Source organism: Macadamia integrifolia, unplaced genomic scaffold (assembly GCF_013358625.1).
Source record: "Macadamia integrifolia cultivar HAES 741 unplaced genomic scaffold, SCU_Mint_v3 scaffold1682, whole genome shotgun sequence".
NCBI classification, from domain to species: domain Eukaryota; kingdom Viridiplantae; phylum Streptophyta; class Magnoliopsida; order Proteales; family Proteaceae; genus Macadamia; species Macadamia integrifolia.
The window spans coordinates 72,010-89,037 of NW_024868308.1; the positions used below are offsets into that span (position 1 = coordinate 72,010).

The 17,028-nt window shown below is 42.1% G+C and overlaps 1 protein-coding gene across 1 annotated transcript; it reads right to left on the reverse strand.

The window, feature by feature from the left end:
* Positions 1–15,123: 15,123 nt before the first annotated feature.
* On the reverse strand, positions 15,124–16,761 carry LOC122064566. The gene has a single exon (XM_042628281.1). It carries the CDS (start codon positions 16,759–16,761, stop codon positions 15,124–15,126), a length of 1,638 nt encoding a protein of 545 aa, XP_042484215.1.
* Positions 16,762–17,028: the final 267 nt, after the last annotated feature.

Genomic DNA, 17,028 nt, shown 5'->3' on the forward strand with positions numbered 1-17,028 from the left:
CCATCAGCAGAGAAGGGCACCGGCCAGAATAAACTAGAGATTAGCCTTCACCTCCACCTTTGGCATTGCCATTAGCAAAGCGAAGACCAAACATCTAACTTATCAAACTGATACTCTTAGAGGGGATTCAGATTTCACAGAGACAGAATCGAGGTCTACCTGTAGCATCCCAGTCGATCTCATTAGCTGTGAACCGAGGAGGAGAGCTCCAGACTACTGAAGAACGAGTTGCAACTGCATGCCTTGCCAACCCATCTGCCACAGTGATAATCTCCCAAAAACAGTAACTTATGCACCATGTAATTCTGTTCAAATACTCCAAAATATACAACCATTTCTGATGGAAAACCCATGGAATGCCTTTTCTTTCAATACACCCCACAACTGCTTTGGAGTCACATTCCACTTCTAACCAAGATAGGTTTAGATGCATGGAGATCTTTATTGCTTCCAAAAAAACTGCCATCTCAGCCTAGTAGTTCGTTGTAATCCCTTCAAAACAATGCATTGGATAGCTTAAATGGTCTCTGATAACTCCTCTTGCACCCTCATATCCCGAATTACCCAGATAACAACCATCAATATTAATTTTATAGCAACTCACTGGAGGTCTTGCCCAATTAAGCTCTTTGTACACTTTCCTAGTGCAGGAGTTCTCACTAGAGAAAGCACAGCAGAGATTTGGAGGTCCCTCAACGTTTGAACTCCAATACTAGTCAGTCGCGAGAAATCCTGAAGATCACGCACCACCACTTTCAAGATCCAAGATGTTGGTCTACAATTCTTCTCAAACCTTCATTGATTTTGCTCATTCCAAATCTGATGCATGGTGTATAATAGGCAAGCCGACCAGATTTGTCTCAAGGGAGCAACACTAGTTTTCCCTTTCCACTAGGAGAAAAGTTCTTGGATCGAAGGGAAACCACACCAACTTAGATCAAAATACTTTAACACTTGCGACCACACCAAACAAGCATACTCGCAATCAAGGAAAATATGCTGAAGGGATTCACCAGCTACCAAACATAAGGAGCATCTAGACGCCATTTGCACTGACCAGGCCATCACTTTATCATTAGTAGGAAGCTTACCATGGATCAGACGCCATCCAAACACTGAGGTACGAGGGGATATACCTTTCTTCCAAATTAAGCCATGCCATGGGACTTCTGGTTTCCAATTACGAATCCCTTCCCACGCTAATAAGACAGAGAAAGCTCCTAACTGAGTCAAAGACCATACCTTTCTATCCTGAGCTAGAACAAATGGGAGAGGGAACTTCTGAATCTGTGAATCAACTTGTTGAAACGGCTGAGAAATCGGAGTAGGGAGTGCCCACTCCCCATTAATGACAAAATCCTTCACCGTTGCACTCAGAGCTTGGCTCCTATCGATATCAAGCACTTCAGCAATTGGCTTCTCAGATAACCATCTATCATACCAAAAAGAAATTGAGGATCTGTCCCCCACCACCCATCTCTCTTTTGAATCCACAAAATCCCAAATCTTCTTGATACCAGGCCAAATGGAGGAACATGTGTATTGAGACTTTTTCTTTCCTGCTACATTCAAGAACTACCCTCTTAAGGACGCAACCAAAGAATCATCAGTTTTGATAAATCAGGCTAACTTAGCAAGCATGGCCAAATTAACATCCCTCAGTCTTCGAATACCTAGCCCCCTTCCTTCCTTGGCTTGCACACAGTATCCCATTTAACTGTAATAGAATGAGATACCTCGAGGTCTCTACACCAAATAAAACTTCGTGTCCATCGCTCCATCAATGAAATGATCGCTGCAGGCCAAAGATATATTGCAAAGTTATGAATGGGAATACTACCCATGATAGATTTGACCAGTTCAACCCTGCCTGCCAGAGACAACATCCTTCCTTTCCACCCCATCAATCTCGCCTTGAACCTGTCCACCATGGGCATAATCAAATCCTTTTTCATCTGACCCTTGAAAATTTCCACACCTAAGTACCAGGTTGGAAATTTACACTCAGGAATATTGAGCACCTCCTTGAGCCATCTCTTTCTCTGCAGCTGAATTTTCCCAAAGAAAACTATGCTTTTCTCCATGCTAATATGTTGGCCTAAATATTGCTTGTAGAGATTCAAAAAATTTTTTAACTACTTTACACCTCTCAAATCAGCATTAAAGAAGATGAAAATGGCATCATCATATAGTAGGTGGGATGGGGTATACACCCTTCTAGGACCAGGCAGTGTACGAATCTTTTTATCCCGAATCAGAGCCTGAATGCCTCTACATAAAACCTCCTCTGCAATTATGAACAAAATGGGAGAGAGAGGGTCACCCTGCCAGAGACCCCTCTCTACCCAAAAGAAGCCCACTGGCCCCCCATTGATGAGAATCGATAACCTCGTGGAATTCAGGATTTGGTGAAGCCTGTTAATCAGAGTTTGAGAAAAACCAAAACAACACATAACATCAAAAAGAAACGACCAGTCCAGAGTATCATATACTTTCCGTATATCAAGCTTCAGAGCCAAGCCCCCTCCAAAAGATTTTGAGTGTAATAGGTTGGCAAGCTCAGAGGCCATACAAATATTAGAAGAGATAATTTTGCCTTTCTGAAAGGCCCCTTGCTCATCAGATATCAAGCGGGGAAGTAGAGCAGCTAAGTGAAGGGCATAAATTTTTGGAATAATTTTAAAGAAAAAATTACCCAAACAAATGGGGCGGAACTAACCCACTTTATATGCCCCATCCATTTTTGGTATCAGAGTGATGAAGTTTGAATTAACCCCTTTAGTGACCACTCATTCAATGAAAAAAATTTGAATCGCCAAACATACCTTCGTGCCAATCACATTCCAGCAAGCACGGTAAAAAGCGCCTGGGAAACCATCAGGAGCACTGGAGGGTTCCAAGTCGTAAACCGCTGCTTTAATTTCCTCCTCTGACGGGGTAAGATTCAGAGCGATATTATCCGCCTCTGAGACCACTTTAGGAATACACGAGAGAATACCTGTCTCTGTGACTTGAGGATCCTTCTTGCGAAAATCTTCAAAATAGTCACTAATGAATTTACCAATTTCAGAATTACCCGAAAGCATCTCACCCTCATTATTTTGAATTGCCTTAATCATGTTCTTGGTTCTTCTGATTTTGGTAGATATATGGAAATACCACATCGAAGCCATTTGGACCTGGATTTTTCCACCCAGACCTTCTCTTGTAGCAGCAAGGCTGAGTCTAAGTCCCTCTTTGCAGAGGATTCTGCATCAAATAATTCATCTGTTATGCCTTTGGTTTCAATAGAAGCCTGAATGTCCTCCAAAACAGTCCTTGTCTAATGAATTTACCAATTTCAGAATTACCCGAAAGCATCTCACCCTCATTATTTTGAATTGCCTTAATCATGTTCTTGGTTCTTCTGATTTTGGTAGATATATGGAAATACCACATCGAAGCCATTTGGACCTGGATTTTTCCACCCAGACCTTCTCTTGTAGCAGCAAGGCTGAGTCTAAGTCCCTCTTTGCAGAGGATTCTGCATCAAATAATTCATCTGTTATGCCTTTGGTTTCAATAGAAGCCTGAATGTCCTCCAAAACAGTCCTTGTCTTGTTCACTTCTAGATCAGCATTAGGGAAGGTTTCCTTTGCCCACATCTTCAAATGACCTTTAAGTCTTTTTAATTTAGCCGATATAACATTAATAGGCGTAGCTTTAATGGGGATCTCTCAACACAAGGCACAAACACCTCATTCTCTGTCCAGAATCTCTGCATCCTGAAAGGTGCATTGGGAGGTCGTGGGATACCCTCACGAGAAACCACCACCGGGTTGTGATCAGAATAACTAGAAGCAACCACTCGTTGAGACACAGACGGATAAGCATCCAACCATTTTTCATTGCACATACTTCGATCCAAAACCGCGCACACATTACCAACCCGACGATTATTTGACCATGTGAACCTGCAACCAATGGAGGAGATCGATATCAACTCAGCAGTATCCATCATAGCAGCGAATTCACCTGCTGAACTCAAGCTAAAAGCACCTAGGCCTCTTTTCTCATAAGAAAATAAGGTTGCATTAAAGTCACCAATAACCAGCCATGGGATAGACGCTCCCGCAATCGAGCACAAGTCCTCCCATAGCTGGCGTCTTTCCACTTTAACAGAATAGCGTGCACAACAGAAAGAAAACACTTACAACCATTTACTTCCAATAACATGGAAAGATGTTGTGAAGATGAAAGAAGCATAACCGGCCTTGCAATCATCCTCTCCCACAAAACCCAGATATTTGGGGATGAATCCAGTCTAGAATTCGTGATCAGGTCCGCAGCATAACCCAGCGAAGAGAAAATTTTCGTAGGGCACTTGGACGGGGCCACCTTAGGTTCAGCTAAACAAACAATCACCGGATCATGGGCTTTTAACAAAAACCGGAGCGAGGCACAAGCCCTTTTATTTCCCATCCCTCTAATATTCCAAAAGAAAATATTCAAATTAAGAATGAGAGGAGGGACGCTGGATTGGGCGAGAGTGCCCCTTGCGAATCAGTTCACGATCAACTTCCATCATCTCCTGGACCCGAGCACTTCTCCGCAACAGACGTGTAGCCGGGGGGAGGACGATCTCCTCCTCACAGTAGTGAAGCCCTCCAATGCCTGTAGAGAATCATCAACTCCCATGTCATAGTGCAGTACCACCCTCCGCCCATTATCAAAGCAATCCACCGAGGTTGGAGTAGGCTGCACATGTAAGTCTTCCATATTATCCGTTCTCCCATCACCACCAATTACAATTTCAATATTACCCTCATGAGAAACAACCTGTCCCACTGCCACCTCATCCATCCCATAAGAAGATGAGCCACAAGCAATACCATCACGTGAGCGTTCTAAAGACACTCCAAAAACCGATTCCAATACCGCTCCACTAGGTGATGAGGATTTATCCAAATTTGACACCTCAACCTGATCCTCAAGATCTCTTGGAGAGAGGCCGTTTGTGGTAGGTAATCCATTAGCGAACAAATTCTCCTGGTTTGAAGTAACTGCTTCGACATTATTGGCTAAGGATGAATCCTCCAGATTCCCTACCATAGCAGGATTCTCACGCACAACCTGGCGCCAAACTTGCCGACTCCGTGGGCCAGCTCGACCAGGTTCCACCGCCGGCTCCCGAACTCCCCAGTTTGCTTCCCCATGGCGCATGTATCTGCCCGATGACCATACCGTCTGCAATTTGAGCATCGCGCAGGTGAATCTTCAAAGATTACTTGCTGCTTGAACACAAAAGAGTCCCTTGATCCATGCTGCTCCCGTTCTACCAATAATTAATTCTTCCACCCGCGGAGCAGAATCATCAATATCAGCCCAAACTCGTGCAAAATGACCAAACATGGAGTCACGAGTTCGGCGATCAATCGCCACCGGTCTTCCCACCGCCTTGGCCAAAGAAAGGATAATCTCCTCATCCCAATACTCCTGGGGAAGATCAGGAAAATGGATCCAAGTAAGCCTAGTTGTAATTTCCTGTTGTTACCCATAAAAATCCTGCCTCCACCGTTGGAAGCGAATCAACTGACCATCCACACGCACAGACCATCCTCACGCACAGGGCCTCTCTTCCAGATCATAGCCATATCTGCCTCCGTCTTGAACCGAAACATAATGAGGCCCTTCCCGAGCGATCTCAACTCCACTGGCATCTGTAAATCCCAACAATCATTAACATAGTTCCGTAAGGTTTCCATCGAAATCGATCGAAAGTTTACACGACCCAGAAGAGCAAAACGATGGTAAGCCCCCTGTGGAATCTTGATACGTGTAAGCAGACCATCTCTCACTGCCGATGGCAGACTATCCACACTCGGCAAAGGTTGTCGACCCACCACTGCTACAAACGTCCTCCTAATTCCAGTCTCACCAGTAGGGCTAACCATCGCTTCTTCTTGACTACCAGACGCCCTAGGAGGAAGAGGAACGTTATGGAACACCGGACCATCCCTCACTGGCTCTTGCACCACCGCTAGATGTGACTCTCCCAACAAGAAAGGGTCAGACAGCCATCCCTGAAGGCCAAAATCCCTATCCCCTCCCGCTGCTTCGACTTGCCTCGAGTCCTGATAACCATGGACACACGGAGACCCCTCAGGGACCATCCCTAGCGCTGCAATCTCCATTCTTAGTAACTGCTCCAATAACATTGCCACTCTGGTCAGATTATCAGTATGGAGAAAAACACGTTATTCTTGTGGAAAATACCCGTTTTTCTTGTGGAAAATACCCGTTTTAGGGAAGTTTCATATCAAAGAGAACATTTGCAAACATGAATGCAAGCTCCCAACTCAATATTTGGGGGTTGAAATTTTTAATGGAAGAGTGAAGAGGGATGTGATCTTGCCGCTTGTTGATAAATTCAAAGTACACTTGGCTGGGTGGCAAAGGAAAATATTGTCCATGGCTGGTAGGGTTGAGTTGGTTAATGTTGTCCATGGCTACTAGGGTTGAGTTGGTTAAGTGTAATACCCCACTCCCTACGTCCAATTTACATGTTTGTGATGGTATATATATATATATATATATAATAGTTTGTTATATAATTATAGATATCAATGTCATTAAGGGGAGTAGTTGGGATGGTTGGAAAATAGGAGAAAAGAGACAAAGGGAAGTTAAAAATGAGAGACTTTTGGGGATGGGATGACCATGTATGTATGACAATGCAGAAAATAGAGTAATATAATATATAAATATTATTGTCATTGCACAAAAGGGGGGACTTGTCTATTGTTTGTGGAGAAGAAAAGGAGAGGAAGAGTGAGATAAAGTTGGGTGGGACCTACCTATGTTCTTACCATTAACTCACCTCCCTCATTTGTTAGCTAAGAGACAAAGAAGAAAATCAAGAAAAGAAGAAGATAAGAGAGGAGAAAGGGGGAGGAATGCTAATGTACTACGAGAGAGAGAGAGAGGAGAGAGAGAGAGAGAGAGAGAGAGAGAGAGAGAGAGAGAGAGAGAGAGAGAGAGAGAGAGAGATGGACATGAGAAAGGGATAGGTGGAGAGAGAAAGGGATAGGTGGAGAGAGAAAGGGAAAGGGAGAGTAGAGGTTTGTTTGTAAAGGGAGAGTGTGCATACAAATCTTCCAATAAGAAAGAAAGGAAAGAAAATAAGGGAAAAGATAGAAGAGAGTTAAGAGGGAGATGGACTATTGGGGTGGCTGTGATTTTCTCAAATTCATGTAAAGAAAGTAGAGGAAATGAGGAGGAGAGAAGGACCCCAACGATTTTAGTGGAGGAAGAGTTTCACAATTGAAATTTGAGAAAAGAAAGAGGAAGTGGAGGTGAGGTTTATTGCTTTTCAAACCTTAGTTCTTCCATGGTTACATGAGTTTTAAAAGAAAGAGAAGGAGAGAGAGAGAGAAGTGAGTTAGGAGAGGAAGCTCCTGCCAAGGCCAGGTTGCAGCCCAACCTCATGGCTACTGTCCAGCTGAGGTCTTGGCTTCTCCTCCCCTATTTTGGTATTTTTAAATCAACTTTGTTTAGTAAAATTATGAAAAATATTTGAAGTAGCTATAGTTGGAATCCCACTGTTATTTAAATTTTAAAATGGCATTGTCTGAATGAGTTCAAAAGAGGAACCTACTTGAAGGACATTGAAATATACATCGAACCTAGGACACTAAAGCTGATTTGAGTATATTGGAAGTCTTCTAAGAGATCAGCTCCGATGGTAAAGAGTAAAGAAAAAGAAACAAAAGAAAGGGGAAGTTTATGGCTACGTATATATGAAATAATTGTGTAACATGGCCCTACTAAAGTCCTACTAAGACTACTAGTATGGAATTGTCATAATCATTAGAGAACATAGTGGACCATGATCTAATAAGTTAACTACCCACTATTTTAGTCAATATTTGTTGATTAAAGTACTACTAAGAGTCGATTACATACCATGGACTACTGTGTAATATGAAAGTTCGATCATTAGAGGAATTCTTGAATTCCAAGAGTATGCATTCAGCCCAGATGCACTTTACCAAAATGGTCATAACTTCTTTTATAAAATAGTAAATGACGTTCTGTCTTTTTTGTAAGAAAATAGGCTCATAGACCTTTCTATCCATATAGGACACGGATACTAGTTCCTTCGGAATTGGTTCAGGTTTGACATGAAATTTACCCAAAAATAGTAGACTGCAATTACTATTTTAAGCTTCAGTCCTTCGGCATAGTCTTATGGACCTAGTTCGGGTCATCAGGCCATTTAGAAATGCTCCCAAATCAATTGGAGATTAAGAAACCTATGTAAAAGCCTAAGTATATGATTTGGTTGAATGGTGAGTTTAAAGTAAAAGGATCAAGTCCGGCAGTCGAAAGCTTAAGTTTAGGAGTAATTACATACTTGAGTCATTAAGTTTGAAGTAATAAATTCTTATGTAGGTGATACAATTGCCAGAGAACGCTAGCAGAAAGTGGTTCTCACAGTCATTTTTGGACATCATCTATAGGTGAGGGGAATTCGGCCATATCCTTGCAAGTTTTTCCATTTACAGTATATATATATATGTATGTCATTGCCTCTAAGATCTGTTTTATGTTTTTATATGTATCAAAATATTGTTTTCATGATTTTTTTTATAAGTGTGAGGCATGATAGACATAAGATAAAATTAAGACATAAAATGGACCGAAGCTAAAAGTTGTCAAAGTCCTTTCCAACAGAGGAACTGGGAAGGATAATGGGGTCTTTTAATGCCCACCCTGTTGGTATGGGATAGTCAGGGGAGGACCAATAAGGGCTCCATCAATATCCCACTCCACCCAAATGTCGAAATTGACAGTGACAACTGGATGCCGAAGTTGGTAAGCAAGACAACAAAGAATAAAAATACATAAAAGAAAAGATTAAATATACACTCTCAAGACAAGACCCAGATCCGTTGAGCCAAAGAGCAAGAAAAGGGCAAGGCGTTGAGAGAGGAGCATGTGGGATGAATTCTCAAGACACGACCCAAATCCTTTCAGTTCAAGAGCAAGACAAGGGCGAGGCGTTGAGGAAAAACATCCTACCCAAAAGTAAGAAAGTAAATGTAAAAGAATAAGAGAAAAAGTGATAAAGAAAAGATAGGTAAAAGAGGAAAAAGGATAATGTTGAGTTTGATAATTGTTCAATTTTTTACATCATGCATGTTAGTATATGTATGATCAGATATATTATATTCTCAGATTTATGCATTGACAAAAGTAGCACGTGATTGTTATGATGTTTCTTCAGTCATGCATGTTTTACTTCATGATATGATTGTGTTTTTCTCACTGAGCTAGTTAAGCTTACCCCATGATATATAACTATGTTACAGAGCCAGAACATGTGCTATGTCATTGTGCACAATGTGTATTTGGTGATAGAGGTACTGATTTTCCTTCCGCCAAGGAATAATCTGAAGATATAACTATTTCAGACTTTGCTAGACTTTTTGAAAGAATGTTGTAATAACTTTACAATGGATTATAGTACGTTTCATGTATTTGATAGGTATAGATATATTCAGATTGTCAATGTGTATTAAAGTTATAAGTACGACGACTTAGCTTCTGCTGTAGAAATTTTGATATATTTTCAGATTAGTTTCCGCTGCGTATATGTGTTTGGGTAAGAGAATTGTAAGATTATGCCATTATTTAATGGTGGCCCACGAGGGCCTGCACCCATATCTTACCCGGATTTGGGGGCATTACATTAAGTCGATGATGGGTAGTATCCCTATTCTCAACTTTGCAGTTTACTTATGGCCGGCTACCTCCATCTCTCTTATGGAGATATGGATTAGAAATTTTATCTAGAGTGGGGAAGCTGAGTCTTCTAGAGCTATTACCATGAAGTGGATGGATATTTACAGGCCAAAAGCAGGTTGAAAGATGTCAATATGGCAATGCTCACACAATTAGTTTGGTATATCAAGAATGATAAGTCGATGGGTTGCTTTTTTTTTTTAGAGGAAGATTGGAAGATTCATTTTGTCTTCACACATCCCTAAAAACTCATGTTTGCTCTTCTATTTTTCTAGGGATTAGGAAGATTTGGAGGTTTGTTGAATCGCATGAGCGATGGATTGTTGGTTTCGGTTCAAATATTTCTTTCTGATTGGATCAATGGCTGTCAGAGAAGACAATTATGGAGTACATTGATTATGGTCTTGTCTAGCCTCTTGAGGCGGAAGTGGCTGATTTCATTGTTCAGGAGAAATGGGAACTGCCCAGGTTCACTCTCCAGCTCTTCAAGATATCTGCTCAAAGATTCAAAAATTTCTCATCCCTTTGATATTGCAATCGGATAAAAGGATTTGGTCGGTATTCGTTCGAGGTTTGTGTGTGTTCCATGGCATAACACAGTTTGGGCTAAAGGTCTTTCGCCTCATGCATCTTTGTTTGGGTGGCAAGTGGTGCATGGAAGAGTTCCAAGTGATGAAAGAAGTAATAGCGTGTGTTGTTCCAATGGCTGCTAGATGCTTCCGATGTCATGAAAATTCGGAATCTATGGCTCATATTTTTTGAATTCTTGTTACTCTATGATGGTTTGGTTGGAGGTTCTTTGGGGTTTTTTTATTGTAATTGGCTTCGTTTCCCCTCCATCCAAAAACTTTTCTCTTGGTGGGAAGAAATGCTCTTTCATCTCCACTGAAACAAATCTGGTCTGTCTCATTAGATTTGACTGGAAATGAACCGTAGGAGATATGATTCTATTGGTAAACCTCTGACAAGAGAGGTTTATAATGACTTGCAGGGCCTTTCCTTTTTTCGCTAAAAAGTCATGTATATTAAAAGAAAAAGATGAAAAAAGAAAAATAGTACATCAGATGAGGAAGGGAGAATTACCCAACACTCACACTAAGAAGAGAGGGAGAAGCAGAAACTCCACCTTCGGCATTGCCATCAGCAGAATTACGCAACTACCCAACTCCACCAAAAACAAAATTCTGGAAAAAGAAGAAATTCCTAGGTGAATCTGAACCTAGGCCGACCCGATGCATCCATGTCTAATTCCATTTGAACCAGAGTTGGCCAAATTGAAATCGGCTCTGACACTTCAAAACGAGCAGCTGACTTTGACAAAAAATCCGCCACTGAATTTGCTTCCCTATAGCAATGCGTTATTTTCCATTCCACATCCTCCAAATAAGAAATACAATTTATCCATCTTTGCCGAGCTATCCATGGACTTTGCCTCTTCTGAAAAATAGTTACAACTGCAACTGAATCACATTCTATCCAGAGCCGTTTCACATTATGCTGCTTAGCTACTTCAATCCCTATCATAAGCGCTAAAAATTCAGCCTCAAAATTTGTGCGAGTTCCTAGAAATTTTCTGAAATTTGCCACTACCTCTGCCTTTTCATTGCGAAGAATTCCCCCTGCTCCAGACTTCCCTGGATTACCAATAGAGCAACCATCCGAATTGATTTTTATCCAACCTGGATTAGGAGGGCACCAGAAAATATTGAAGATTTCCCGAGGCCTTCTCCGCACCCCTGAAATACCCAATCTTCTTGCAGTGACAAGATCCGAAATTGAGATGGCTGCCCCTGAATGAACCAGCTCTTGGCAGCTAATTTCTCTCTTTACTTGTCCAAAACAATGCTCTTTTGATTTTGAGATTCCTTCGAATTTTCTTCCATTCCTCTCCAACCAAGTAAAGTAAGGGATTAAAACAAACCCCTTCAGCCACACCCCTTTAAAGATGGTCTTCTTGGCCTGATCTTTCCACCAAGCTATCAAACATTCAACTCCTTCAAATCCAGGCCACCTAAACCCAAAACAACAACAAAATTTCTGCCACATGAAAACTGCAAAAGAGCATTCATACATGGTATGATTTATTGACTCTTCCGCTATGCCACAGAGAGTGCACTGAGATGGCAATGGAACCCCTCTCTTTTTCACATTATCATCAGTAGCGAGCTTATTTTTCAACATTCTCCATCCAAACACCGATTGGCGAGGCTGAAGATGAGAATTCCAAATCAATGAATACCACCCCACCTTTGGCGATTCCCGTCTGACTTTTTCCCAAGCCGATTTTATTGTAAAAAATCCAGATGAATTTAATTCCCAATGACAAATATCATCCAGATCTGAAATTATGATATCCTTGGCCTGATCAAAGATATTTTGAAAAAATTCAGAGCTCACCTGGGGAAAATTCCACTCATCTTGGCAAATGAAATCAGAAACCTTTGCCTGCATCGAATCTAAGATATCTAACTGCAAACCATACATCTCCTCAATAGACTTCTTTCCCAGCCAGCTATCTTTCCAAAAATTTATCCTCTGACCATTCCCAACAGTCCATTGCTCATGAGACTGTACCCACCGCCACACCTTTTTAAGACCAGGCCATATCGAAGAGGAAAGGTAGGTAGTTTTCAGCGAACCATCAATCTTCAGAAAACGAGCACGAAAGAAAACACTCATTAGAGAATTTCCATGTTTGATTTGCCATGCTAATTTGCACAGGCATGCAAAATTAACATCTCGCAACCTCCTAATGCCAAGACCGCCTTCCCTGGTAGGTTTACATACCTCCTCCCACTTCACCACTATCTTCTTCCCTGTCTCCATGTCACCAGACCATATGAAGTTTCGCATCCACTTTTCCACTAATTTTATTGAGCTTCCTGGCCACCAATAAATCCCAAAATTATGAATTGGTATGCTTGAAATCACTGATTTAACCAGCTCCACCCTACCAGCCATGGAGAGAATCCGACCCTTCCATCCCGATAACCTCTTCTTGATTTTATCCATCAGCGGTAACATGTGGTCCCGTTGAACTCTCCCCTTGAAGAGCTCCACACCTAAATATTTAGTAGGCTGCCTTGCAGATTGGATTCCCATAAAAGTACTTATAAAATGTTTCCTGTGAGGGGCAACCTTTCCAAAGAACAAACTACTTTTTTCTAGATTAAATATCTGGCCAGAGAATGCCTGATATTTATCAAGAAAAGCCTTAAGATTTTTGACAAACTGAGCAGATGCATTAATGAAAATGAAAATGTCATCAGCAAACAATAAATGGGAGGGAGTTAACACACCTCGAGGCCCAGGAAGAGACTTTATCAAACCATTCTGAGCCATGCTTCTAAGACCTCTACAGAGAACCTCTTCTGCCAGAATAAATAAAAAGGGAGACAAAGGATCTCCTTGTCGGAGACCTCTACCAACCCCAAAGAACCCCACCGGGCCACCGTTCACCAAAATTGATACTCTGGAGGATAGAAGAAGGTTGTGAATCCAAGAAATCCACCTAGATGAGAACCCAAATTTGCACAGAACTGCAAAGAGGAATTCCCAAGCTAGAGAGTCATACGCCTTTTGAACATCGAGCTTCAGTCCCATTCCACCACCCCTAACTGAAGAATACATCAAATTTGACAGTTCTGATGCGAGGCTGATATTTGCTGAAATTATTTTACCCTGCTGGAAAGCGCCTTGCTCTTCCGAAATCAATTTAGGCAAAACAACAAGTAATCTTGAAGATAGAATTTTTGATATCACTTTGCAATAAAAATTCCCCATACATATAGGTCGAAACCTATCAAGAGAGGCCGCCCCCTCAACTTTGGGGATCAAGGAAATAAAGCAGTTATTTATACCTTTAGGAAGCCGCCCTTCCTCAAAGAATTTTTTCACTGCCCTGCAAAAATCACCCTCAACAATAGTCCAACATCGCCTGAAGAAACTACCTGGGAATCCATCAGGACCTGGAGAGCTAACAGGATCTAAATCCCAAACAGCTTGTTTTATTTCGTCCCCACTCGGGACAATCTCCAATCCTGCCACGTCCTCCTCCTCCAACACTCTGGGAATATTATCAAGAAGGTCATTATGAACCGTGATTTCATCAGCCTCATGAAATTTCTCAAAAAATTCAGAGACATATAAAGATATTCCCTGTTGGTCTGAAACCCAAGTTCCATCTTCCTTTTTAAGGGAGGTGATCTGATTTTTCAACCTCCTAAGCTTCACGGAGAGATGAAAAATCTTCGAGTTACAATCTCCATTTTTCATCCATCTCAGTTTAGCTTTTTCAGCCCACAACTTCTCGTACATTTGGTTGGCCTTCAATAATACTGTTTTTGCATCTGCCTCTCTGTTAAATAATTCATCATTCATCCCAGCCACCTCTATCATATCTTGAACCTTCTTTAATTTCAGCTTTGCTTTATCGACCTCATCATTCAGGTTAGGAAAATTGGCCCTCGCCCAAACCTTTAAATTCTCCTTGACCTGCTTTAATTTTTGTGCCAGAACGAAAATTGGATTACCCCCTATCGAAGTTTTCCAAGCTTCCTCAACCACAGAGATAAATTGATCATTTTCCATCCAAAAGCTATGGAATCTAAAGGGGATATTTGTAGGTCTTTTAACATCATCAGAGACAACAATTAAAGGGGCATGATCTGATACCGAAGACAACAAAACACGCTGCTTCACATTTCTAAACACATCTATCCACTTCCCATTACAAAAACTCCGATCCAACACTGCAACTGCATGACCCCTTCGACGATTATTAGTCCAAGTGAATTTCTTTCCCTGAGAAGGGATAGAAAGCAATTCACACGCATCAACCATTGCCTGGAATTCAGCAGCTGATCCAAGATTAAACTTACCAGGACCTCTTTTCTCATGCGAGAATAGGGTTGCATTGAAATCCCCCATCACAGACCACGGAACCAAAGCTGATATCGACAACTCCAAATCTAACCACAATTGCCTACGCATAATTTTAAAAGAACTTGCATGTACAAAAGACATACCCACTTTGCTACCTGGCCAATCAAAGATGACTGATATATATTGATCAGACATACCTGCAACAACTGGTCTCGAAACCCCCACCTTCCATATAATCCATAAATTTGGGACTTTGTCATCCCGAAAATTATGAATGAAATCCACAGCATACCCCAACCGACTAAAGAAAATAACAGGAAAACTACATACCTGAACCATGGGTTCAGCCAAGCATAACACATCCGGGGCATGCTCCTTCACCAGTAGACGTAAAGCGCACAACCCTGCTGCCTTCCTAACACCCCGAATGTTCCAATACAGAATCTTCATGAATTACTTCTTAGAGAATTGATTTTTATCAGACTTTTTAGCCTGACTACCTGTTTTCTTTCTTTGCTTTCCACCCTCAAGCATACCTCCGGCCTCCTTCTCCCGAGCCACTGCCACCGTATCCATTCTTATAATTTCTGAATGCACAATAGAGACTGTTCCGCTTGAACATTCCACCCTGGGCAAAGAAGAAACCACATGATCCTCACCAGGGTCTTCAACAACTGGTTGCATAGCACTGGCCATGGCAACACCACGTCCAGGTCCTTGACCCCCACCGAGCCTTCTATAACGAGAAGGATACCTCCCCTCCTGAACAGTAACCTCGCCCACAGGAGTAAGCCCCATTCTGGGTTCGTTCCCCCCCAATGGATCCACTGGCGGATCACCAGGAACTCCATGGAGCGGGTTCTCAGTTGGGTTTGGATCAGAGTCAACATCCGATCCCTCATCCATTCGAAATACCTCTCCTTCCTTAGGTAGAATATTAGAAATCTCTCCTTCCTTATTTATAGGATTAGAATCAGACTCTAATTCTATAACCGTCCCTGACACAAAGCCTTCCTTAGTTCCATAATTTTCATCTCCGTTGGTGGAAGGATTTAAAAATATTTGAATATCTCCCCCAGCCTTAGACGAATTTGAATTTGGAGAGATTTGATCATGAATAGGATCAAAATTATTCTGCTGATGTGGCAAAGATCTTCCCCTAGAAAGAGACTCTCTCACCGAGTTACTCCCACCTGAGTTGACTCCATCTTCAACATATACCGCCCCTGGAACCTTTGCTAATTTATCAGCCGCACATTGCTTTTCATCATCCAATCTTTTCAGCCTACACTTGGAAATCAAATGTCCGACTCGTTTACAGTATCCACAACGCTCCACATTATCTTCATACACCACCTTTTGACAGAAACCATACACCTGAGATGTACCTGGTTCTAATCTTTCCACCTGTACTTCCTCCACCCTCTCTGCCAAGTCAGAGATATCAACCTCCACCAGCACTCTCGCAAAGAAGCCAAGAATGCCTTGTCTTGTTCGTCTGTCTAGGGACACAGGGCGCCCTACTGCCTTTGCTATAGACAATAACACATTTTCGTGCCAGTATTCAAGCGGGAGATCAGGAAACCGTATCCATACAAGCTTTGTGAGAAGTTGCTTCTCGTGAATATTAAAATCAGGTTTCCAATGTTGAAATCGAATGACCTGATCACCAATCCTAAAGGGAGACCTTCGCCACACCGCTGCCTTGTCGCCCTCGCACTGAAATTGAAAAATTACATAACCTTTTCCCAATGGATGCATAAGCACCCCTTGACTGAGATTCCATTTTTCCCGAGCCTCCGCTCTCAAACCATCCAAAGAGATCAATCGGAAGTTAACCCTACCGATTAAGGCAAAACGAAAATTTTGTCTCTTCAATTCATAGTCTCTCTGCGGGATCATTACTCGTCTTTTACTACCTACCTGAATCGGCTCTGGAAGAGTGTCGATGGCAGGCCAGGACGAAAAACCCAAGGCTTTTGCATATGTACGTCGTTGGCCTGCATCCTTGTGCCTTTCATCCTGTGGAGGACCATCTGGACCACGATCCAGAGACTCCCGAGCTCCACCATCGTCATCCTCCACCGCCATAGCTCCATTCTCCCCTGAATCACCAGACACTCTCTCTCCTCCAGAAAGCATGGTCCAGTGACCTGACGAAGACAGAAAGAGAGGCTGGACTGATCGGAAATCTTCAGATCCAAAGAAATCAGCAAGGGCTGGACAGAGAAATCAGTTCTTCAGAGTTCGGTGTGTTGGATCTGATCGGAGTTTGGTGAAGCTGAAATTCAGTGGAGAAGAGTTTTCAGATCTGCTCGGATCTTCTCGGATCTGCTCAGATCTGCACTTCTTCTTCTT